The 26,280-nt window shown below is 41.3% G+C and overlaps 1 protein-coding gene across 2 annotated transcripts in view; it reads left to right on the top strand.

Moving 5' to 3' along the window:
• Positions 1-26,280, top strand: part of dicer1 (dicer 1, ribonuclease type III) — a 115,823-nt gene that overhangs the window by 78,297 nt on the left and 11,246 nt on the right. For both annotated transcript variants that reach the window (XM_086126957.1, XM_086126958.1), the window contains exons 24-27: positions 2,808-3,431; positions 10,857-11,112; positions 16,003-16,271; positions 16,492-16,654. In XM_086126957.1, the coding sequence (XP_085983083.1) occupies positions 2,808-3,431; positions 10,857-11,112; positions 16,003-16,271; positions 16,492-16,654 (1,312 nt within the window). The remainder of the gene's footprint in view (positions 1-2,807; positions 3,432-10,856; positions 11,113-16,002; positions 16,272-16,491; positions 16,655-26,280) is intronic.

The following is a 26,280-nucleotide window of genomic DNA, read 5'->3' as shown; positions in this document are numbered from 1 at the left end:
AACTTAGCTTGTAGCCGACGTGTGCACGTTTTGAGCATGACGTTTCTGATCCACTGGTTAAAGGACACTTTGATTCTCTCCTCTTTCATCTCAAACTGCTTCAAACAACAAAGCGTGTGATGGAAAAGTGGTTAGGACTGCACGACTGTCCGTGTTTTATGTTATGTGTTGTGTTTATTATTTTACTTTCCATGTTTTATGTTATGTGTTGTGTTTATTACTTTATGTTAACTGTTTTGTTAAGCGCTTTGTTACAGCTGCCGATGTTGTGAAAGCGCTACATATATCAGCATGTATTGTATTGTATTGTATTGTACATCTGTCTGCCTCTCTATATTCATGTGACACTGACATGCTAAGCACCGTGCCCCCGCTCCATTTCGCTGCATATTTTTATTTGTTTTTCCACAACTACCGGTACTTTAAAATGATGGTGGCGAGTCATTTTTCCCGGCTAAAAATGTTGCTTCAATATTGATACTAGTGCTTGATGCAAGACTACTGTACTTTATGCTGATAATTGTGTTTAGATAAATGCTCGAGATTGATTGAACATCACCATTTTCATATGCTCATTCACCAAACGATTGTGCCTCAGAGCCTTATTTCACACGTAGTTTGAGCACGCCATAATATCATTCCAAAATATCCTCAAAGGGTTCAGAAGATCTGGAGAAGTCCTGTATGGAAGTAGTAAGGCCGAAAACCAACGTTGATGTCAGTTTTTGCCGCCTGAGGGATTGAAGGCCACGGCCATTAAATGTGTATGAGATGTTTGCTTGTATCGTGCTTTGTTACAGCTGCAGCTGTTGCGAAAGCGCCGTATAAATGAAGATGTATTGTAGAAAGGTATCACCACATGGTCTCAGGAACACTTCAGAAAATTAATTTCAGTAACTCCAGTTCGGCACTACATCCGTACATGGAACTTAAAACTCTCCAATGCAAAGCAAAAGCCATTTTATCAACAACACCCAGAAACGCCTCCGGGAGCTCATCTAAGATGGACTGATGCCAAGTGGAAAAGTGGTCTGATAAGTCCAAATTTCAAATTGATTTTGGAAGTTGTGTCCTCCAGGCCAGTGAGGAAAAGAACCTTCCGGACTGTTATGGACTGTGATGGTATGGGGCTGTATTGGTGCCAATGGCATGAGTAACTTACATATCTGTGAAAGCACCATTAATGCTGAAAACTACATTCAGGTTTTGGAGAAACATGCTGCCATCCAAGCAATGGTTTTGTTTTGTTTGGGGTTTTTCCCCATGAACTCCCCTGCTTATTTCAGCAAGACAATTCCAAACCACATTCTGCATGTTACAACAGGCGAGTACTGGTCTGGCCTACCTGCAGTCCAGACCTGTCTCCCACTGAAAATGTGTGGTGCATTATGAAGCGTAGAATACAACAACAGAGACCTCAAACTTTTTTTGTTTTTTCCATTTTTCCTTGCGCAATTGTACTACAGCGTTAAGAAAAGGCAAAGACATTTATGTGCCTGTAAATATCTGAAGCATGTGCAAAGTGCACGGATGAATGTCCGATAGTGTGTGAATGAGACAAACAAAATCGGAAACAAACAAAAGGATGTCTTACCTCAAAGCAGAGAGCAAGGGATGACTTGTCAGGAGCATACACATATGAAATGAGACAGGTGGTTCGAATCAAGAGGACCTGCCCCAGTAGGACGGGAGAGAAGATACCACAATTTACTTTTGTATTATTGCAGATTTTTAGAAGATATATAAAATATTAGATGGCATTATTATAAATAAATAAATGCATAGATAAACACATAAATTTTAAAAAATGATATCAGCATGGACTTTATCATCTTATAAATAGCTTGCATGCTGAAAACGTGTGGGCACCCTTGTTTTAAACTGTGCTCATGCCCACGTCTCAAAAGAAATGAAATTCCCGTGAGACGGCTGAAAGCTCTTTTGGTTCAACTTTACTTCCCGGTTACACAACTTGCGGCCGATAACAATACCCAAACTACATGAAATATTCAAGTTGGCCCTCCCACCACCCCCCATTTTCCATTTAAATTAAGCACAATATCGGAAATTGGAAAATGAGCCTCCCCCGTTCGAATAAGTGATTATAAGATGTATGGATGGATGAAAAATCAAAATTTTTCTGGGGTTTTTTTCCCGTTTTGTTTTGAAAAATGAATGAGTGAGTGATACAAAGATTTGTAAGGCTCTCATTTTGAGAGTTGACAATAACAGATTCCAAATGCCAATAGCGCACTTGAAACAAACTCTATACCTTTTATGTGCTCGTTGTAATAGATAATGGGGGATGAACACACCTGGCCATGGAACAACTAAGCAACCAAGTGTCCCTTTGTTTATGGTCCCTTAAAAGAAGGCGTATTTACAAACCGTTGCCATTCTTACACCTGATTTGTCGGTATGTAATTACTGTCAAATTAAAGCTGAAACTGCGATTATGGCACATCACCTCTTGTTCGCTGAATTTCAAATCATTATGTTGATGTTTTGAGCCAAAAAGACGAGAAATGCTGATGCCCAAATATTTATGGAACTCAATAATTTTGAGTGGTTAACGCGTCGACCTCACAGTGCAGAGGTGCGAGTTCGCTGTGGAATTTGCATGTTCTCCCCATGCCTGCGTGTGTTTTCTCCGGGTACTCCTCACATATTCCAAAAACATGCATGGCAGGTTTATGGAACACTCTAAATCAGTGGTTCTTAACCTTGTGAGAGGTACCGAACCCATAAGTCCACATAAATATTGTTATTTTTATAGTCACTTATGATGTCTGCCTTACTTCATTTAGGCAAAAGAAGAGCTTCTGTCTAATGGGCGCTCTGCTGATGACTGTGCTGAAGAAGTGAACCAGATCAATGATGAGGGAGACCTGCTTTCAAAGGATGAACCAAAAGATGAGGTCAACATGGAGGATGACCTGGAGTACTACAAGGAGCACATCAAATTCATTGACAATATGCTGTTAGGATCTGGTGCATTTGGTAAAAAGATCTCTCTGAGTAGCTACCCACCCACTCAGCTCACTGCCTCAGGCCCATCAGCAGCCATTGAGACCCCATATGAATGGAAGGCCCCAAAGAAAATCCCCTATGCTTCGGCCCAGCACCACTCTGAGCCCATATCCACAATGTCTTCGGCCGAGGACTTTGACTACAGCTCATGGGATGCGATGTGCTACCTGGACCCCAGCAAGGCAGGTGAGGAGGATGATTTTGTGGTGGGTTTTTGGAATCCATCGGAGGAGAACTACGGCACCGAGCTTGGAAAGCAGTCCATCTCTTACGACTTACATACAGAGCAGTGCATAGCAGATAAGAGCATCGCTGACTGTGTTGAGGCTCTGCTTGGTTGCTATCTGACCAGCTGTGGAGAGAGAGCTGCCCAGATGTTCCTGTGCGCATTGGGCTTGAAGGTGAGGTGACTCAATATTTCTTGCCTAACTACTTAGAACAGCAGGGATGTTAAACTCATTTTTGTCGTCGGCCACAATGTTGTTACAATTTCCCTCAAAGGGCCATTATGACTGTGAAACCGTATACTGTTCTGTACATGTTTAATCACCCCTTTGTAATATTACAGAAACAGTAGGGAATTTATGTATAACTAGTTTTAAAATCAAAAGTCAGTAATAATAGTTTGTTCAACCATTTGTTCAAAAACTTCTGTTGTAGCATAAGAAAATGATCTCAAAATCGTAACATTTTTTAATTACATCTAACAATTTGACATTTTGGTACCTGTACATATTTTCGCAAGAATCATGGAAGTTGACTGATTTTCTTTCACGGACCAGATCTGTCCCCCGGTCTTTGAGTTTGACACAGTGATTTAGAGTAGGAATTCCAAATGTATGTGTCACTTAGAGCGAGAGATCGACAGGCGGATCGGTGCAGCGTCTGCTGTGATGCGGATGTTGTATCGGTCTGTCGTGGTAAAGAAGGAGCTGAGCCAAAGGGCGAAGCTCTCAATTTACCAGTCGATCTACGTTCCAACCCTCATCTATGGTCACGAGCTATGGGTCGTGACGAAAGAACGAGATCACGGACACAAGCGGCCAAAATGAGTTTTCTCCGCAGGGTGTCCGGGCTTTCCCTTAGAGATAAGGTGAGAAGCTCGGTCATCCGGGAGGGGCTCAGGGTGGAGCCGCTTCTTCTCCACATCGAGAGGAGCCAGATAAGGTGGCTTGGGCAACTGATTCGGATGCCTCCTGAACACCTCCCTGGTGAGGTGTTGTCCCACCGGGAAGAGACCCCGAGGATGACTCAGGACACGCTGGAGAGACTATGTCACCCAGCTGGCCTGGGAACGCCTCGGGATCCCCCGGGGAGAGCTGGAAGAAGTAGCTAGGGAGAGGGAAGTCTGGGCTTCCCTGCTAAAGCTGCTGCCCCCGCCACCCGGCCCCAGATAAGTGGTAGAAGATGGATGGATGGATGGATGTGTCACTTACTCATAAGCACCTCCTTCTATAAATACGCAACCCTTCAAAAGTTTGGAACTACTTAGAAATGCTTAATGCTTATTAGAAACACGCCACGCCTGTCTCGTATGTTTGTTCGCCGAGGTTCTTCGAGATTGACTAGATATGTGAGTGCTCCCGTTTTAAATAGGATCTTGCGGGGACTGTGATGGCCGACTGTAAAAATCTGCAAACTGTTCATAGTCATTACTGTATAATCATGTTATTTTAATGTATTGCTTCAACCATGTAAAAATGAGAATGTAGTTATACAAAATTAAATACTTTTTTTTTTCCACATGAAATTTATTGTCGTTGAACAGCAATGCATCCATCCATTTCCTGAACTTCTTTTCCTCACTAGGGTCATTATACAGACAGTTTTCTGATAGAATTTTGTATCCATTCTTACCCTCTTAATCAGGGGTTGTGTACTGTATTCACAAACGAGTAAATCACAAAATAAATTCTGTAGGGAGGTCAATAGAATTTATTTTGTGATTTCCTCGCTTGATTTTCTGTTTTGATGCATTGTTTTCAATTTTCGGAGTTTCATTGTAGGAATCGTTAATTTACGTTTTTCGGAGGCGGTCAAAAACGCCTCTCGACTCGAACGAAAGAAGAGAAGGCACGGAGACGGACAAAGACGCACCTGTATTTGTTGAGACTGTGAAAACCATTAATAAAGTGTGCGTTTTAAAAAAAACACCACAGCTCTCCTTTTTACGGAGCTGCAACAAAAACTTATTTAATAAAGCAGCGACACAGTTCGCTGAACCAACAGCAAGTTATAACATTATCAGCATGTTTCCAGCAAGGAGTCGTCTTGGGGTGTCGACGTATTGCCGTAATGACCATACAGAAGGCGCACCAGATTTGAGCTTTTCAGAAAATGAAAGACTTTTCGGTGCGCCCTATAGTGTGGAAAATACGGTATATATTTTTTACAAATTCAAGATAAAAAAAAAAGCACATTAATTAAAAACAGAAAAAAGTAAATAAAATGTCATGAGAAGTATATATATATATATTTTTTTGTCTGATGTATATCATGACAGTCACACGTTGACTACTAAGCGAACTAAATTTACCATAGCACTGATTGGACAAGCAATGTAATGTGATCGATCATCTGCAGCCAGTGATGGCCAAGCGGGCGTGTCATAACTAATTAACATGTTGAGTCGCAGTCGCATGTGTCTTACCCTTCACGGCAGAGGCTCTGTCGAACCCCTGAGACCGACTCACCGAACCCCTGGGGTTTGATCGAACCCAGGTTTAGAACCACTGGTGTAGAGGGAAAAAAACAAACATTTGTGTGTCTCTGTGCATATTATTCATATTTATTTTGTGTTGATGCACACTGCCCCATAATCATCCTATAAGTCTCACTTTCACAAACAGTATTTGAAAAAATAAAATAAAACATAGCAGGTCACCTTTAACCTACGGTGGCGTGTGACCTGCATCACCGGAAGTTGTTAGCACTCAGCAGTCAGCAATTGCGGCTTGCAATCAGAGCTGTTGCGATATACCTTTTATTGTTATTATTATCATTCAAAGTTTGTTTCGTGTACAATTCACCGGTGGCACTCGGAAAGAATGAGAATCTGAAGGGCAGAGAGAAGCATTTTAAAACGGTGCACGTGAGCTACGATAGTTAATGGGCTGCAAAATTTCGCCGCATGCATCCGCGGTGGGTCTCCCACTAAGGTAGGCAGTCTACTTTAGTTTTCCGTTTCGTTCAGGGCCGTTATGGCTGTTGCTCATCATGGCGTGTGTGCGTGTGCGCACGTGTATGGTAACGGGGTGATCTTGGGGGTTGGTTGATCAAAAAGTAGATCTTTGGTCAAAAGAGGTTGGGCATCCCTGCTCTAAATCATAAAAAGATATTGTGTGTTTAGGTGTGGCCATTACAATGCTGCAAAATCTGATTATTCACCCCGACAATACAAGGTGCTGTAACTTTTCTCAGATGATCATATCTTGTCAAAATTTGACACATTTCAGGAGAGTCACACTTTTGCACCTTTGTCCTAGACTCTAGGACCTAGAGGACTAATGTCTTCAAAATTCAGCTGTACCATCTTAAGACCTGGGACACCAACAGGGAAAAAGATTTCAGTTTTCAAAATACTATAAGGTGGGGGCAGGGCATCAAAATTTACATTTAATATTTCGCCATAAAGAAGGAAATGCTTGTTAACTCCCCTTCACGTCTTACAAAAAAAATCCTAAACTTCACATGTATATAAGTAGTCAGGGCCTGAAGACTATATGACTATATTTTGTTCTACAACATTGAACCACCTCGTGCCGACAAGAAATGTCTTATTTTACATTTTAATGTACTGCACCGAGCCGGTTGAAAAAATCCAAATGAAAATTTATCAGAGTAGCCTCAAGATGTTTATCATGCTTTACGCTATATATAGCGTAGATTGAAATAATAACATTTTATAAGTGGTAGAACGTTTCCTTTTTTATTCCCTTGGGTGCCGTATAAAGCTATTACACCGTAAGAGCTAGAAAATAAAACAAACATAGTATTAGCTGAGCTTATCTCACACATGCTTCAATATGGCTTCAGGGAAAAACGGACCACCTCAATGGCAGTAATGGAGTTAGTCGAAGCAATAGCCACTAATATAGACAACAAAGAATTTACTGTTGGGATTTTTGTAGATCTAAAAAAAAACTTTTGACACCATAGGTCATTGTATATTAATGAATAAATTAGAGAGATATGGCATTAGAGGTGTAGCTTATAAATGGATAAAAAGTTATTTAGAAAACAGATATCAGTACGTGCAGCTCAACAACAAAAAATCGAGTAAACTGAAAATCACTCATGGAGTTCCTCAGGGGTCAGTGCTTGGTCCAAAATTATTCATCTTATATATAAATGATATCTGCAAGGTCTCAAAACAATTTAAATGTGTCCTATTTGCTGATTATACAACTTTCTACTGTTCTGGAATAAATCTGAAACAGCTCTTGACAACCGTAGAAAACGAATTAAACAAATTAAAAAACTGGTTCGACAGAAATAAATTGTCACTTAACCTGAAAAAATCGAAGTTAATTGTTTTTGGCACAAGACCAATCAAACACCAAGCTAAAATTATGGTAAACTCAATTGAGATAGAAAGAGCGTATGAAACCAAGTTTCTCGGATTAGTAATAGACTCAAAACTATGTTGGAAGCCTCATATCGATAACATAAAAAGAAAAATAGCCAAAACCGTAGGGGTCCTCTACAAAACCAAGGAAGTGCTAAATAAGAGATCTTTGTACACATTATACACTTCATTATTATTACCATATATGACCTACTGTGTGGAAATATGGGGAAATGCCTGCAAAACAAACACACTCCCTATTCTAAAACTACAAAAAAAAGCAATTTGAATTATTAATAGATCAAAATATACGGAACCCACAAATCCTCTATTTATCAAATTAAATACGATGAAATTTTATGACCTGGTTGACTTTAAAATCGCCCAATTAATGTACAAAGCACACAATAACCTGCTCTGCCAAATCATTCTGACGTTTTTCGAAATTCGAGAAAGCAGCTGTGATTTAAGAGGTACCAACTCATTCAAAAAACTCAAAACAAGAACAAAGATCAAGCAAAGAAGTGTATCTATCAAAGGTGTTAATCTGTGGAATAATTTCAAAACGGACCTGAAAATGAGTAAATCGCTTGCTTCAAAAACAAATTCAAAAAAATATTACAAACAACCTACATCAATCAGAGTTAAATTGATAAATTCTAAACATTAAATATAATGATAAATCAGAACTAAGTTGATAAATAGAGAAAGGTATTGAAATATCCATTATGAATACAAGAGAAAATTGACACAAGAGTGCCAGGGTGTTGATGTATATAATCTCGATACAAACCAAAAGTTGTAAAAATATCACGGTTAAGGGTAAAGTATGAGCCTTAATGGAGACTTCTTTCTTCTTACTTTTTTCTTTTCTGATTGATATAAAAATAATTTCTTAAATATAAACACATAACGGGGTAGATAAGTTTTTTACTTCTTCCTACTCCCTTGAACATAATAACTGTGTTGAATGAAGACTGTTTTCTTTCTTTTTACTATTTTATCTACCTTATTTTCTGTCAAATAATTACTGTATATGTTTTATGTTCAATAAACCAAACCAAACATGTAAAGATTAGTCAAACACAGTTAAACATGTATGACCATAAACATAAATCTACATGCAGTTGAACTAAAATATGTACCATGTTGCCACTTTCAACCGGGCTAGATCTTTAAACTTTGTCTTCTGGCGAATCCGTTTAACTCCCTTTGAATCGGCTCGATCTCCACTATCAACTCATGAAACTTTGCACATGCATGAGGCCTGTCAAAATCATCAATATTTTGTGTTTATTGTGCAGTTTTGTTTTGGGGGTTTTTGGGGGGGTTTTAAAGCTGCGCCCCCTGGGAAATTTTTAAATAAGCAGTGCCAGTTGTATATTTCACCCAGCTCTATGTAAATTTGGTGGTCTCTTGTACCCATATGCTCAACCTAAGGGGAAGTTTGCCTCCGACATTTACTTTACAATTTGGCCTTGCCTTGACTACAAAGCTGTTATTACTTGATCCAGATGATCTCGTCCATGTCCATGACCTCTTTTGGCGATCGTCTGATTTTGGCACCATGTGTGGCAGGTCTTACTGTTCCCGAAAAAAAAAAATAACCGCACAAGGAAATAAGGTAAACACAACTCAGCTCAGGTTAACTCAACTGCAATCATAGCGCACTTTAAAACCACCACCGCACACACAAAGTGCTGTACATGGAGCAAAAAATATTCAGGCAACAACAGACACTTTTAACAATCAATGTAAAAAGCACGAAACTCGAAAACAAAACAAAATCTCATGCTGAGTCAAATAGCCAAAGAATAAAAATGAGTTTTGAGACATGGACATATTGCTATCACACAAAATCACTCTCTTGTTCACACAATGCGATGAGTCAAACATTGGAGCAGTAATAAGAGTTGTCGATTCGTGCGGTTCTCTTGGGTTATTGTTGAGTCCTTAATATTTTTGTTTTGTTCTCCGTATGGCCCACAGGATGAACAAATGTCAAATATGTGAATAACTTCATAATCAGTACAGATGACTGATCTTTAAATACTTGAAAACATCTTTTCCAAACATTGACGTCATTTTCCTACTGCAGTAGTTAAATGCAGTGAATATTCAGCTCGCTACAGCCGACTTCATGTATGTAAAGTCGACTTGTCAAATCGCAAATTCAACCCCAAGGCTGGAATGTGGAGCTCAGTAATGAGATGCTCAAGATACCCCTCTGATGGTCCACCTGTGAGCTCAGTTCAGTAAACCAATTCGGTGAGGCTGCGCACCAAGGGTCATATGTGCCTATGTCTGTGTGCCTATGTCTGTAATTTACTCTTGCCAGATACATACTCTTGGTGGAACAACACTACAACGGGGGTGTTACCTGTCAAATCTGATCATCTGAGCTTTTCTCTGCTGACTTGAAAACATTAGTTTTATTTTTTTCATGTTATTGTGAACAATACAGATAGATTGCACATGAAACAACTTGGAATTGACCTGACTTTTTTTCAAAGCTTTTATTTATTTATTAGCAGACCCCTGTAAAATGTGTTGAAAAAAAAGAAATGCATTTTTTGGGATAAAAGCATAAACATATTTAAAAACAACAACAACAATGTTCTAGATTACCCTGTATCAAACTCAAGGCCCGGGGGCCAGATCCGGCCCGTCAGGTCATTTTGTGAGGCCCGCGAAAGCAAATCATGTGTCAACTTGCAAAAATCTGGACCGAAATGTCAAATTGTCCTGTGTAATAAATAAGGTTGAGACATTGAACTCATTTTGTTCCCCCGTTTACCCTCACTAGAACAATAATTGCACAAACTCTTTTAATCACCTTGACTGATTTCAAAACTAGTAATCTATTAATTTGTTGTGTAAAAGTAATAATTTTGTGGTTTCACTGTCACAACGGCTCTCCGACAGAAGACGTAACTCCAAATTGGTACGCGACTAAATTGAGTTTGACACCCCTCCTCTAGATGGAAATATTTGAATTGGCATACATACGTGTAGGATGCAGATCAGTTGTTGTGTGTCTCGCTCAAAATATTGAACTTTAAAGATTCTCCAGCAAAGTGTACGTTAACAATGACGCTTTGAGAAACATTACTCCTAAAACTCTAAACTGTTAACCTAATTAGCAAATGAACTAACCGACCTCAGACTATGAAAACACCATGGCCGTCCTGAATGTCATAGCAATGTGTGTATCTTTATTTCATAAATGTTTTTCTTTTCTTTTCTTTTCTCAAAACAGGTCTTACCACTAGAGAGAGGGAGCTTGGCAGAACAACTTCAGCTCAGCCCTACGTCCTCATCAAGTGACTTGTGCTATGGCTGGTTGAAAATCCCACCGCGCTGCATGTTGGAACATCCAGATGCTGAGCGAACCCTCAACCACCTTATCTCTGGCTTCAAGAATTTCGAAAAGAAGATCAACTACACATTTCACAACAAGGCTTACCTACTGCAAGCTTTCACCCATGCTTCCTATCATTACAACACAATCACAGGTGAGACTGCTGCCGAATATCTTTTTTTAGGGCCCGAGCAGCGAGCGCTGTGAGGTCCTTATTGTTTTTGTAGAAAATATTATTATGAGGGCCTGAACAGCGACTTCCCTTTAGGGCCCATTATAGCTGCTTGCAGCTCTAGTTTATTAGTTTACTTTGCGTTTTTTACAAAATGGCTCAGTTGCACACCCAAGAAGGTTTTAACAAACCGGCCTCAGTAGTATGTATCAACAAGATTTACGAAAAGCTGAAGGCATATGTAAGACCTAATGACCTACAAAAAACTTCTTGCAGCCTTACGCTAAATTAACAGGAAGAACACCATCTTGGGGGGAGGAGGGGGATTTGTTTGTATCTTGAGCTTTCGTTCATGTTCGGCCCATTCCGACTGTTGCTTATCGTGGTGTGCATGCATATGTGCGCAAGTGCACCGGTGGGTACTCGAGTTAGTGCGTGTGTGTGTGTGCTTGCACGTGCGCGATTGGGTTGTTCGTGAGAAGTTGGTCGCTTCAAAAGTCGATCTTTGGCCAAAAAAGTGTGTGTGGGTGTGTGCGTGTGCACGCGCCTGAGCGAGGAAGGGTATGATGTGGCTCTTTGCAGTAACACAGTCAAAAAAGTTGGCTCTTCATCTCTGACTGGTTGGCCACCCCTGGTCTAGGCATATACAGTAAATGTACCTGCTTGCTGGTGCAGTATTCTGCGATTTACATATGATCTAATTCATGTGCTCAGCGTAACAAGGACATCTGCACAATTGCACACTTCTTGTACTACAAATACTGCGACTGGTCACTTTAAAATGGTTCAATGATTTTCTGCACCAACTGTACAACTGTTATAGTATTGTATTCTACCACTGATCACTTTAGCTCTGCTTGATACTTTGCACATTGTCTCACAGTTGTCACTGGGTGGTACTGCCGCACTACAGTTCACTTACATTACGAAATGTCCTTCCATACTTATTTTTTCATACTTATTTGTCATGTCCTTGTTTATGATGATACGAATGCAGCGTGTTATACCGGAGACAAATTCCTTGTGTGTTCTACATATTTGGCCAATAAAAATTAGTCTGATTCTACTGTTGGTGATTAGTCGACGAGCAAATTCATTGTTTGTGGCAGCCCTCGGTGGCAGTGCCTCTGGAATGACAGACCGGGGTCTGGTGGCACCCCTTTTTAAGACTAGGTCCAGAGAGTGTGTTGTAAAGTCACCAGGGGAAAATCACACTATGGAGCCTCCCTGGTAAGGTCTATTCAGGGGTGCTGGAGAGGAGGGCCTGTTGGGAAATTGAATCTCAGATTCATGATGAGTACTCTGGTTTTCGTCCTGGCCATGACCTTCAGCAGGGTCGATGGAGCACTTCTAACAACCAGTGTAGATGTGCTTTGTGGACTTGAAGAAAGCATTTGACCATGTTCCCCGGGTTTCATGTGGGTGGGGTGCGCCAGAGGAATCGGGAACAGGATGTGTTAATACAGGCTTTTCGGTCAATGGTCAACCAGTGTCAGAATTTGGTCTGCATTGCCTGCAGTTAGTAAGATTCCTTTCCAATGAGTGTTGGAAATAGAAAGTCATAGAAAAAAAAAAACAACAACAACCCTGGCGTTCTGCATGCTGTCGGCAGAGGCCACAGTATGCTGTGGGACCACAATTACAAGCACCTAAGAGAAAATTTATTAGCAGAAAAGTGTGTTTTGAGCACAGTAGAGTCACTGCCCGCCCGAGAAAACAGGCTCAAGTGTGATCATATCCTCCTCATGGGGGATTGTAATATTCATGTGCGTTGTCCTGAAAAACCACTGGACAAAGGACTTTTTCAGACTTATTGACTCTTTTCACTTTATGTGTGATATATGACCAGCTCAACACATGAACAAGGACATACTTTAGACCTAGTTCTTGCTTATGGTCTACCGGTGTAAAACTTGAAAATCTTGGACAATGTGATTTCCGATCACATGACAGTTTTTCGTTGGTGTCGTCTTTTCTCCTAAAAACATGAAACCTTCTTTCATATGTTTTGACAAATGTTTACAACATATAATTCAGCGTACTTTTTCTTGGCGAACTGTGCATCGACATGGTAACAACTAGTGATTTTGAACATCTTAAGATGAAACGCGCACAGTTTGAAAACAATCGGTTATATTCTGTACGAGCATTTTTTTCTAAATGTGACCTCTATAAAGGGGGCCAAACGTGAACGAAAATTCAAAATAGTGGATTGCCTCTCTTTCTCTATTGTTGTTCCAGGTCTTAAGATGGTATAGCCAAACTTTGAAGTCAACCCAATGAATCCTCTCGACCAAGGGTGCAAAACTATGATTCCTGTAAATGCGCAAAAATGGGCCAAAATTGGACATTCAAAAATTCTGTTAATTTTCGACCCTTGCTGAAATCTACTATTTTACATATCTCGAGGTGCTACATATGCCGGCCAATTTTTGTAGGCCGAGGTAAAACATACTGGGATTGTTTTTTGTTTCCCCACTGGAGATGGCGGGAGAGAGCCATTTTGTTGTCACTGTAAAACTCATATCAAAACTCATTTGTATTCTTTGGCTTTTGACTCAGCATGGCTCAGACTTGATCTTCGTTTTACTGTTTTGTGCTTTCTACTGTCTTCGTTATTAATTTATTGTTTATTGTATTATATATTTGCTCCATGTACAGCACTTTGTATACAGCGGTGGTTGTTTTAAAGCGCTCTATGAATACAGTTGAGTTGAGATTGTTTCTGATAATTTTATAATTTCAAAATTTTCACCAGTTCTGATGAGTGTGTGCTTTCGTGCATGTTTTGGTCCCCAACATTTTTACTCCGCCGACGTCCTCCGCCCTCGGTGTTTACTCGGCCCGTGGTGTTCATCAAATACTTTGCTGATTTTTTTCGATACATCAATGGATGCTATTTTCTTAACATTACGGTGCGAGCATGCAACTGTAACACAGAAAACGCGGTTTAAACTGTCGTCGCAGATCGCAGACGACAGGGCAAACTTGAATATCGTGAGAGTTTGCACCGATGTAAACCCTCTACACAAAAATGTAGAGGGTTGTTTGAAAAAAATGCATACCGTAAAGTTTTTTTTCGACGTAGAAATTCTCGGTCGGTCGGGTTACCGGAAACACACTACTTTTTTTTCTACGCCTAATCATAATTTCCTCAATAGCAATTGGGACATCGCAGCTCTCGCTGCTCGGGTGCAAATGATAAAAAGAAGAATTTGATCCTCAGTTGACTTTGGCTCAACCTAAATTGATTCTCTCAAATTGTAAACTGCTACTTGTGTTAAGTAGGAGTGGCAACTTTTCTGCCTCTGTTATTCATCAGGAAGCTAAGCAATGGTCAGGAGGTTTGGATTGATCGACAGATTAAACCAGGGGTCGGCAACCTAAAATGTTGAAAGAGCCATATTGGACCAAAAAAAACAAAAAACAAAAATGTCTGGAGCCGCAAAAAATTAAAAGCCTTATATAAGCCTCATAATGAAGGCGACACATGCTATATCTATCTATATTAGCTATATGACCCTAATATCAAAATGACTAAGTTGGCTACAAATACACAATGGGCCTTCATGATTAAATGTTTTTTTTTTCCCTGTAGTGCAGGGGTGCCTGACCTTTTTTGACCAACGATCTACTTTTCGAAGAGTAAACATTTCCAATATATGGAAGGCATTTGCATTGTGTCATTAAAAATAAAAAATAAAATAAAAATCCACTTTTCAAGAGGTAATACAGCGGCACCTCTACGTCCGAGATTAATTGGTTCTGGAAGAAATTTCTTGACTAGAAAATTTTGGAAGTAGAGACAGACGCCTTTTCCATGTAAATGCTCTAATCCGTTCCAAAATATATATATATATATTCAGACATAAATGTTTTATGAAGCATAAAAATGCATCAAAATATGTAACAAATGCATGTTACAATTTGATTATTGTACATTAAATGAGAGTTGTGCATAATGTAAAAAATAAAAATAAATTATGGTCATTTAACTTTTAACTGTGTCCTCATCGTGTTTTGCCCTCTTCACGCTCTCTCAGAAGAGGTTTTTGTCTGGTGTTTTGTAAATAACTGATCCAAGGACGTTTGCTTTTGTCTGCTTTTAACAACCCTTCGAAATTGTCCAAGGCAAACATCAGCATTCTGAGCGATCGCCCAACTGGTGAACACTTTTTCTGGGTGATTCACATTTACGTAAAACTATCGGAACACCTCATGGCGCGAGGGGCGAACAACAAGGACGCTGCATAGACACATATCTATCTACACACATCGCCATAAGAGGTCTAAGAGGTCCCTCTGAGCCAATGGGATGTTTGGACGATGCTAGGAAATAGTCAATGGCAGAGCAACTATAAGTATGTTGCGTTCAGGAAACTTGGAGCTGCAAGTAGCGGCCCATACTGTATTTTTACCGTAACCTGAAATTTATTTCGAAACAAGAGGCAATTTTTTATGAAGAGACGTTCGTAAGCAGAGGTACCACTGTATCTTTAAAATAGTATGTCTGTTGTATTTTTAAGTGCAGATTCTGATAGACAGTACGGGAATGCATAGATCTAACAATTTACAGGTCTGTTGCCACCTTAAAACAAAAAATGAGGGCCTCTGAATGTGGTCCAAATTCTGGTGTCCAATTCCTGGATCCCAAAAATGGACATAACACTCAAACTTTGACGGCCTGTAATTCAGAAACTGTTGTAGCTAGGAGTCTCAAAATTTGGATTCTTTCATTTAACATCAAAAGGCATTCATAGAAAAAACATCGGGCAAATTGAAAAGGTGTCACTGTCGAAGGTGCGTGCCTTCATGTGGAATGACCGCGTCTGTGTTGACTTCACACTTACATGGCTGTTTTTTGCTCTTCAGATTGTTACCAACGGTTGGAGTTCCTCGGCGATGCAATTCTTGACTACCTCATTACAAAGCACCTTTATGAAGACCCACGGCAGCACTCGCCTGGTGTATTGACTGATCTGCGCTCAGCACTTGTCAATAACACCATCTTTGCCTCTCTGGCTGTGAAGTATGACTACCACAAGTACTTCAAAGCTATCTCACCTGAACTTTTCCACGTTATTGATGACTTTGTGCAGTTTCAACTGGAAAAGAATGAGATGCAAGGCATGGACTCTGAGGTAAGTGCTGTTATGGAGTGTCAGAATCGTTTCCAAAATATTACAGCAGCTATGGGATTTTGAATGTCCCCAAATGAACGTGGAACCTTTTCAATCATTGTGGCACCCTGAGGAGACCGTTGTTGGTTATAGAATAGCATTGACAAATTAATGTTGGGTTTTTGATCGCTCTTTTCTTCGGTCACATTATTGTTATTTTGTTCCCCCAAACCCATCGCAGTTACGACGCTCTGAAGAAGATGAGGAGAAAGAGGAGGACATTGAAGTCCCCAAGGCTATGGGCGATATCTTTGAGTCTCTCGCCGGTGCCATTTACATGGACAGCGGGATGTCATTGGAGACGGTGTGGCAAGTGTATTATCCAATGATGAGGCCACTGATCGGTGAGGAAGAGTCATGAATTCGAACATTTTAGATATTGTTGTGGAAAAAAAGGGAAATTGACTAAAAAGAATCTTTGTAGCAAATATGTGCAGTGTAACCTCAGTTCACCAATTGTGTTGCTCATTAACAAATTGGTTGACACACTTTTCACACAAATGTTGCTTTGGTTCACAATCTGTGCTTCAGTTGGCGAACAGTCACAGCTTTCATTGAGAACGTTCAGTTGTGGTTCATGGAGGGGCCGGTGCTTTTGAGGCCCCCTTTGTGAGTGACTGTGCTCCTCCTCAAATACCCCTGCAGTGTAGCCATTTCATACCAAACATTATATATGATTTAAACAACCGTATTTTCCGGACGATACGTCGCAACCGTTTTCCCACACTTTGAACGCTGTGGCTTTAAATGTGACACTCCTTATTTATTCATTTTTACTGACAAGCTTCAAGCCGTCAATAGATTTACCCATAGTCTCATCACGTGACCAATGAAATTCGGAACATGTCGCAGTGGACCGATGAAACTGTCCAAGTTCGCCAACCAGTGTTGGGAAAGTTCATTTTTTGTGCAAAGTTCAGCTCACAACTTTTAAAATGAACTACTTCAGTTCATTGATTCTCTCCCCCCCCCCCCCCCACCCCCACTAGTTCACCATTCCAAAAATGTACTACTCCATAGTTCTTTTTTTTCCCCGACAGTGTTTCTGCAACTGTTACCCTCTGGCATACTGGCATTTCCCCATTGTTTGCGCCCATTTCATCCACACCAGTATCCAGGTGGCGCTATAACACTACAATCTCAAAAATACGAGGAAAACTTATTGCCTGAACTTTTTTTTTTCATGAATTATAAAGAACAGGACTGTTTTACTGCTGTGGAAGCACAAACATAATCTGCGATAGAAACCAGGATGAGGTAGGAAACTAAGGATATACCTGGATGGGACTGAATTTCTTGACTTTCAATGACAAGAAAACAGAAGTGCAAGTTTTTGGTCGCAGTGGCACTTGTACATCCCATCCTGTGGATTTGAGCCCCCTGGCTTCTTATCTTAAGACAACAGTCTCGAACTTGGGTTTTAAACGGACATTGATTTTAAATGGTAAATTGGTGCCGCTGTTAAATCCAGATTCTTTCATTTTAGGCAGATGGCTAAAGTCAAGCCTCTCCTTTCTCAAGAGCACTTTGAGCACTTTGCCTTCATCACATCTTGGCTGGATTACCGAAGCACACTTTAATTTGGAGTCAGCCAATCTTCCATTAAGCGTCTCCAGTTGGTCCAAAATGCCGCTACTCACCTCTTGAATGGTACTCGTATGAAGGGAGCACATAACTCCAACTCTTGCATCCCTTCACTGGCTCCTTATACATCTTAGAGTTCTTATTAAGATCCTATGACAGTGATCCCTCGCTTATCGCGGTTAATGGGGACCAGAACCCCCCCACGAAAGAGGAAAATCCGCGAAGTAGGTACCCCCCCTGATGGATGTACATGTGTGTGAGTATATATAATATTTATAAGGCCAAATTTAATGGTATACATGCATGTAGGAGTAACTAACTAGAAGTGTAGTAGTTAACGTTAATTAATGCTATATACTGATATATACACACAGTGATCCCTCGCTATTTCGCGGTTCATTTATCGCGGCCTCGGTGCATCGCGTTTTTTTTCCCCAAAGTACTGTATCAGAAAAAAATGCAGAATGACTCAGAGGTTTTGTGCATGGCTGAAACTTGATTGGTTCCCAGCGCCGGCATTGACCAATGACAGCACGAATGGATCTATCCCATGGTGCACACCCATGTTGATTGGCTGACGAATGGATCGAAGGATTCACCTTTGTGGAGAGAACAGGTTCTGCGGTGTGTCTGATTTGCAATGACAAATATCATCGACGAAACGGTCTAATGTAAAGCGGCACTTTCACATGCACCGTGCTACGTTCCCATCAAAATATCCTGCGAGAGACAGCGGAAAGGAAGCGTGCAAGCTAGCCAGCAGCAACTCGCGTATGGAACCGGCAAACTGACTATAATTCCGCTACTTTTGCTGGATTTTTAGCAATCGTGAGGAATGGAAAACCATTTACAGGTACAAGAGTATTATCACAAAAATTATTTAAAATAATACAGTCAGAGGCTTATTATACTGACATTTTGTTCAATTCACTAATAGCAGTGATAATTTTACAGTTTACCACCAGCGAGTCCCAGGGACTCGCTGATCAGAAAAGTACGAGTCCCATGATGCATTTCGAGAGTCCCAAATTTCGAATTCTGAAATGGTCTACTTATTCAATTGCATATGATAATAAGACAAACAACAACAATATATACATACAATTATAAATAAATGCTGCAAAAAAATTAAATAATTCAGTAGCAGGCCTGAGGATTTCGGAAATTCACGGTAACCGTTTTTCGGTTCCGTTGGATTACCCAGTGGGAAACCACGGTAACTAATTTTGGGTTCCATAAACGTTCATCATGGGAACCCATTTTTCTATGTTAACTGATATTCATAATCAAGAATTCTGAAACTCAAAAGTATAATGTTTCAAGGGTAAATGTTTGAAAACTATGCAATCACAATGAATATTCCATCAGTAGCTGTGTACTCCAGGTTTATTCCAAAAAAACAAATGGGTCAAAATAATTTGTACTCATATGGCATCATGAATACAACATACCACAAAATCAGTATTTTTTCCAATCTCACACTGCAAAGATTAATTTACTGGTAATCATTAATACAGGTAAGTATTGATGTGGCTTGACATCCTCTTCCCAAGACGATGCATTTGGAATCTACTATCAATTTGACGAAAGAATCTAACACACGTCATTATTAGTTCTACCAACAGTTAACATTAGCATTACTACACCTTGTGACGAATGTTTTATTCCCTAAAGTTACCATGCTACAGCCAGTAAATTATAGAATAACCAATACTGTTTCATAATATTTGTCATAGCGATTAGCCTATACAGTGATTCATCGCTATTTCCCGGTCGTTTATTGCTTCAGTGCATTGCGGATTTTTTCAAACATATTCATAATAAAACTTTTTTTTTGAAATCCGCAAACGGTCCCCGAGCAGCAGCGAAAGGCAGCAAAACAACAGTGAGTCACATAGAGCAACATAATACAGTACATGTGGGGTGAGGGGGGGCTGAGAAGATGCAGCAAAGCCATGTTGATTGGCTGTGCATCTTCTTTCTGTCTTATCACGTGGGTTACACTTTGATCTTTAATCGGTGTCTAAGTGTTGTTCACGATGCATGCTACGCGGGATGCAGAGGTAACGAGATGGCTGTAATAATTAATAAATATATGTGTGTGTGTGTGTGTGTGTGTGTGAGCGTGTGTGTGTGTACACGTGTATCTCTCTATCTATCTATCTATATATATATATATATATATATACAGTGATCCCTCGCTATTTCGCGGTTCGTTTATCGCGGCTTCGGTGCACCGCATCATATTTATTATATATATATATATTGTTTATCATATTTATTTATTTATTTATTTTTGAAGTCCGCAAAAATCTGTGTCTAAGTGTTGTTTACTATGCGTGCTAGTGTGTGCGCACTCTGCTCAAGTTCGGAAGGTCCACGTGGGGCACGTGTGTGTGCGTGCACGCATGGGCGCGCAGGTGAGTGTTTGTGTGTTGCTGAGAGAAAGAAAGAGAGAGAGAGAGTGAGTGTGTGTGTGTGTGTGTGTGTGTGTGTGTGTGTGTGTGTGTGTGTGTGTGTGTGTGTGTGTGTGTGTGTGTGTGTGTGTGTGTGTGTGTGTGTGTGTGTGTGTGTGTGTGTGTGTGTTAGTGCGCTCTGCTCAAGCGCAAAGGCTGTCAGGCTGTCAGCGTAGAGCTGTCAGTTTAGCGTGTTTTTATTGGCCTTAATTTAAATGAATTTTAACAGGATTGTCACAGCGGATGTTACGTTGCTCTATAAATAAACCAGAAACAAAACAACAAGCGCGCTGCATAGGTCCACACACGTTTGTTTTGCCAGCCACGGCAGCGCGAGACAACGAAAACTGATACTTAAAGAGTTTATGAATGGAAAGTTGACTTTTAAAAAGTTGCCAGATTGTTCCACTGACAAGACCAAAGTTACCTGTATCATACAGGTATACGATGTATGCCACTGACGCGATTGTTACTTGTTTGTAACAATTTTGTGTGGAAGGTGACAGGGTTCCGTGTGCTGTCAAACGATTAAAATATTTAATCTAATTAAAAATGCAACTGTCATAATTAACTCAAATGGACTAAAAAATTTATCGTGAATACTCACATTTTTTATCGTTTCTGAATTTCCCTTTACATTTTTTGTCCTATTTTCCCCCCATTTTAATGCTCTCATCAACTTGGAATCATGAATCAGTTTTCTATGTGCCAAATGCAAATATTTACTGAAATAACAATTTCGATTTTCAATTTTACATGAACATTTTTCACTTGGAGCAGTTGTTCACACATAATCTCTCACACAATATTACTGTGCATCAACAACAGTGAAAAAAATATTTTGTCACACAACAGCTGCTTTAACAGCTTTTTTTATGAAATCAAAACAGAGCAATATAACATTATAAAGTGCACATCTAAGGTAAACAAGTACTCAGCCTATAGTGGATTTAAACCATGGTTGCATACTTCGTTTTTCTCAAGTTTGCTTTGAACACAGCAGTCTGTTTCTGTATGTTTTTTGGAGAAGAACGAGACACCGGACACCAGTGTTTGTTATGTGCCGCTGTATTCAAAACTGCCGGCCGTACAAACAAGCGCACGCACTTCCCCCGTGCTGCTGGGGCAAACCATTCTGAAAGAGGGGGGTTTCACTCCCCCTAACACAGTCAGGCTATGTTGATTGTGTCGGTCCTTGCGCGGAAGTCTCTCTATGGTTTTTGTGTAGACCTCATTTCAATGACAACACTGGAGACGTTTTATTTTCGCTAGGTCGCTACCACAGCAGCGCACTGTCACTGTCAGACGAACACAGAGAAGCTCCACCCGCTCTATTTATATGGACACGGAACGCTGTAACCTTCCACACAAAATAGTTCCAAACAAGTAACAATCGCGTCAGTGGCATACATCGTATACCTGTATGATACACAGAGAGAGAAGAACAGGTAACTTTGGTCTTGTCAGTGGAGCAATCTGGTAACTTTTTAAAAGTAAACTTTCCATTCATAAACTCTTTAAGTATCCGTTTTCGGTGTCTCGTGCTGCCGTGGCTGGCAAAACAGACATGGGCGTGGTCTTCTGCAGCGCGCTTGTTGTTTTGTTTCTGGTGTATTTATAGAGCAACGTAACATCCGCTTGTGACGTGTGCTGCGTTAATCTCGCGAGAAAAAATTTAATCCTGATAAAATTCATTTAAATTAATGCCAATAAAAACGCGCTAAACTGACAGCTCTAATATATATATATATATATATTAAAAGTAATTCCTCGTATCACCCCCCCCCCCCCCCCCCTCGGGTGGTGTCCGTCCCTCATTCAGCTCGGGTCCTCTACCAGAGGCCAGGAAGCTTGAGGGTTCTGCGCAGTATCCTTGCTGTTCCCAGCACTGCACATTTCTGGACTGAGATGTCTGATGTTGTTCCCGGCATCTGTTGCAACCACTCGTCTAGTTTGGGGGTCACTGCCCCGAGTGCTCTGACCACCACAGGCACGACTGTCAACTTTACCTTCCAGGCTCTCTCCAGCTCCTCTCTGAGCCCTTGGTATTTCTCGAGTTTCTCGTGTTACTTCTTTCTGATGTTTCCATCACTTGGGACCGCTACATCCACTACAACGGCTTTCCTCTGCCCTTTATCTATGATCACGATATCTGGTTGGTTCGCCATTACCATCTTGTCAGTCTGGATCTGGAAGTCCCACGGGATCTTCGCTCTGTCATTCTCCACCACCTTCGGAGGTGTTTCCCATTTTGACCTTGGGGTTTCCAGTCCATACTCCGCACAGATGTTTCGGGAGACTATGCCAGCCACCTGGTTATGGCGTTCCATGTAGGCTTTCCCTGCCAGCATCTTACACCCTGCAGTTATGTGTTGGATCGTCTCAGGTGCCTCTTTGCACAACCTACACCTTGGGTCTTGTCTGGTGTGGTATATCTGGGCCTCAATGGCTCTGGTGCTCAGGTCCTGCTCCTGAGCAGCCAGGATGAGTGCCTCTGTGCTGTCCTTCAGGCCAGCCCTCTCTAGCCACTGATAGGACTTCTTGAGATCGGCCACTTCAGTTATGGTCCGGTGGTACATCCCGTGTGGGGGCTTGTCCTCCCATGATGGTCCCTCTTCCAGCGCCTCATCTTCTGTTCCCCATTGTCTGAGACATTCTCTGAGTACGTCATCCGTTGGAGCCTTCTCCTTGATGTATTCATGGAGCTTGGCTCACTAGTCCCCGGCCTCCTTCCTTTCAGCTTGCGTACAGTCTCAGGGTGCTGGATTTGGGATGGAACCCTCCATGCATGGTTAGGAGCTTTCGGGTCTTAACGTCCGTGGTCTGAATCTCTTCCTTTGGCCACCTTATTATTCCTGCAGGGTATCTGATCACTGGCAGGGCATAGCTGTTTATTGCCCGGGTCTTATTCTTGCCATTGAGCTGGCTTCTTAGGACTTGCCTCACTCGCTTGAGGTATTTGGCCGTAGCCGCTTTCCTTGTTGCCAGTTCGAGTTTGCCATTGGCTTGTGGTATACCGAGGTACTTGTAGCTGTCCTCAATGTTTGCTATTGTTCCTTCAGGGAGTGAGACCCCTTCAGTGCGGACTACCTTTCCTCTCTTAGTCACCATCCGACTACATTTCTCAAGCCCGAATGACATCCCGATGTCGCTGCTGTAGATCCTGGTTGTGTGGATCAGGGAGTCTATGTCCCTTTCGCTCTTAGCATACAGCTTTATGTCATCCATGTAGAGGAGGTGACTGATCGTAGCTCCATTTCTGAGGCGGTATCCATAGCCTGTCTTGGTGATTACTTGGCTTAGGGGGTTCAGTCTTATGCAGAACAGCAGTGGGGAGAGTGCATCACCTTGGTATATGCCACATTTGATGGACACTTGGCTAAGTGGCTTGCCATTGGCTTCAAGTGTGGTTTTCCACATCCTCATCGAGTTCGCAACGAAGGCTCTTAGGGTCCTGTTCACCTTATACAACTCCAAGCATTCAGTGATCCATGTATGTGGCATCGAGTCATAGGCTTTCTTGTAATCAATACAGGTTGGTACGTCTGGACCTGCAGTCTTGTGCGACTGTTCTGTCAACCAGGAGCTAATGTTTGGCTCCTCTGGTATCTCTACCAATGCCCTTCTGTGCTTCACTCATGTATTGATCCATGTGTCCACTTATCTTAGCCGCAACGATGCCTGACATGAGCTTCCATGTTGTGGAGAGACAGGTTATTGGCCGATAGTTGGATGGGACTGCACCCTTTGAGGGATCCTTCATGATCAGGATCGTTCGCCCTTCGGTTAGCCATCCTGGGTGAGTCCCATCCCTCAGCAGCTGGTTCATTTGTGCTGCTAGGCGCTCATGGAGTGCTGTGAGTTTCTTTAGCCAGTAGGTGTGGACCGGGCCTGGTGCTGTCCAGTTCTTCATATCTGAGACTCTTTCCTGTATGTCTGCCACTGTTATGGTAACTGGGTTCTGTTCAGGGAAGTCGCTGTGCTCCTCTCTCAGGGTCACCAGCCATTGTGCACTGCTGTTATGTGCAACCTCCTTCTCCCATATGCCTTTCCAGTACCTTTCAGTTTCCAGTCTTGGTGGGTCAGCTCTGTTGTTAGGACCCTGCCACTGAGCGTACACTTTCGCCGGTTGTGTTGCGAACAGCCTGTTTATTCGTCTGGGCTCATTCTCTTTCATGTACCGCTTTAGGCAGCTGGACAAGGCTTGGAGCCTTTGTATAGCAATTTCGAGTGCTTCAGGTATGGTCATCTGGATGTACCTCTCGGGTATCGGCCTTTTCATCACACACACACACACACACACACACAATATATATATATATATATATATATATATGGCTCTCACTGAAAATACATTTCCAAATATTTAGCTTTTGTGGCTCTCTACATGAAAAAGGTTCCTGACCCCTGGATTCGTGTGACTCGTTGTTTTGCTGACTTTCACTGCCTCTTGCGGTCCTCATGTGGCATTGTCACTATTTTTTTTTTTTATGAATATTTTTGAAAAATCCGCGCTGCACTGAATCCGCAATAAGTGAATCGCGAAGTAGCAATGGGTCACTGTATTTGTTTTCAATTCTTTAAATGGCCTCAATGAGGTCCTCCGCCCTTCCGCACCTGCCCAGTGCCTCAAGTCTGCCGACCAAACACTATTAGGGGTACCAAGAACTAAGTGGAGGCTCAGAGGGGATCAAGTCTTTTTCGTTGCTGGTCCCTCTCTTTGGAATGACCTCCTGCTGAACGTTAGGCAAGCCTCCTCGCTGCCCATCCTTAAAACTCGCCTTAAAACTCATTTTTATTCTTTGGCTTTTGATTCAACATGACTCAGACTTGATTTTTAGTTTTACTGTTTTTGTCATTTCTACTGTCTTTGTTATTATCATTTCATTGTTTGTTGTATAAATTATAATTGCTCCATGTACAGCACGTTGTATACAGCGTTGGTTGTTTTAAAGTGCTCTATAAATACCGGTACAGTTGAGTTCAGATACCTCAAAGTGCACTGTCCATACATTTAGAGCAGGAGTCGGGAACCTTTTTGGCTGAGAGAGCCATAAACACCACATATTTTTAAATAATTCTGTGAGAGCCATCCAAAATGTTTAAAACTAAAAATACAAGTAATGTGTGCATTTTATGTCATTTCAACACTTTTAAAGCACAATAAGGCTCTGAATGATTTTAACAACATTGTTATGCTGATGCTAATCAATGATGAGTATTTCTTACCATTAATGTGACTTTTGGTGCTGCGTGGTTTTGCTGATGGCTTTGTAGTCTGGTTGATACTTGGTGAGGTTAAGCTTCATGCAGGCATTGAGACTTCCATCCGTTAAACGTGATCGTAGGTTGGTCTTAATGTTCTTTAGATGTGAGAAAGACTGCTCACATGTATAGGTAGAGCCAAACATTGTCAGTACAGCAATACTCACATGCTGCAGTGTGTGGTATGTGACGGGAAGCGCGTTCCAAGTTTTGACAATCACCTCGTCTGCGGGTTGAAGTTTTTTCATTTCTGCCCACTTGTGTTGGCTTGCCAACTCTGCTTGCTGTCGTTCAAGTCTTTCCAAATCTTCATTCAGTGACTTGAACTTATTCTGTCTGAGGCCTTCAGGTCAGCAGTTTGTCGCTCAAAATCTCTGACTGAGACACCGGGAATGTAACTCAGGTCAGCGCTGTCCACTGTACACTCGTGCGGATGGGTGATGAACTTAAAAAGACGACTGCGCTCGCGAAATTCTCCAAAGCGCGATTTGAATGACTGCAGGAGATTAGATGTGAATCCCGCTAACTGCTGAAGATCAAAATGTTGAGCAGGGTCACTTGCTGTGCATGCCTCTATAAACTCTCCCAGTTTTTCAAAGTGTAGTAAACGACCTGTTTCAATATCTGCGATGAAAAGTTGTAGCTTGTTTTCAAATGCAAACACT

The sequence above is a fragment of the Hippocampus guttulatus genome, chromosome 13, assembly GCF_054856545.1.
Source record: "Hippocampus guttulatus isolate MCC_2025c chromosome 13, RoL_Hgut_1.0, whole genome shotgun sequence".
Taxonomy (NCBI): domain Eukaryota; kingdom Metazoa; phylum Chordata; class Actinopteri; order Syngnathiformes; family Syngnathidae; genus Hippocampus; species Hippocampus guttulatus.
The sequence above is the reverse complement of the archived record's forward strand: the minus strand, read 5'-3'. Positions and strand labels throughout refer to the sequence as shown.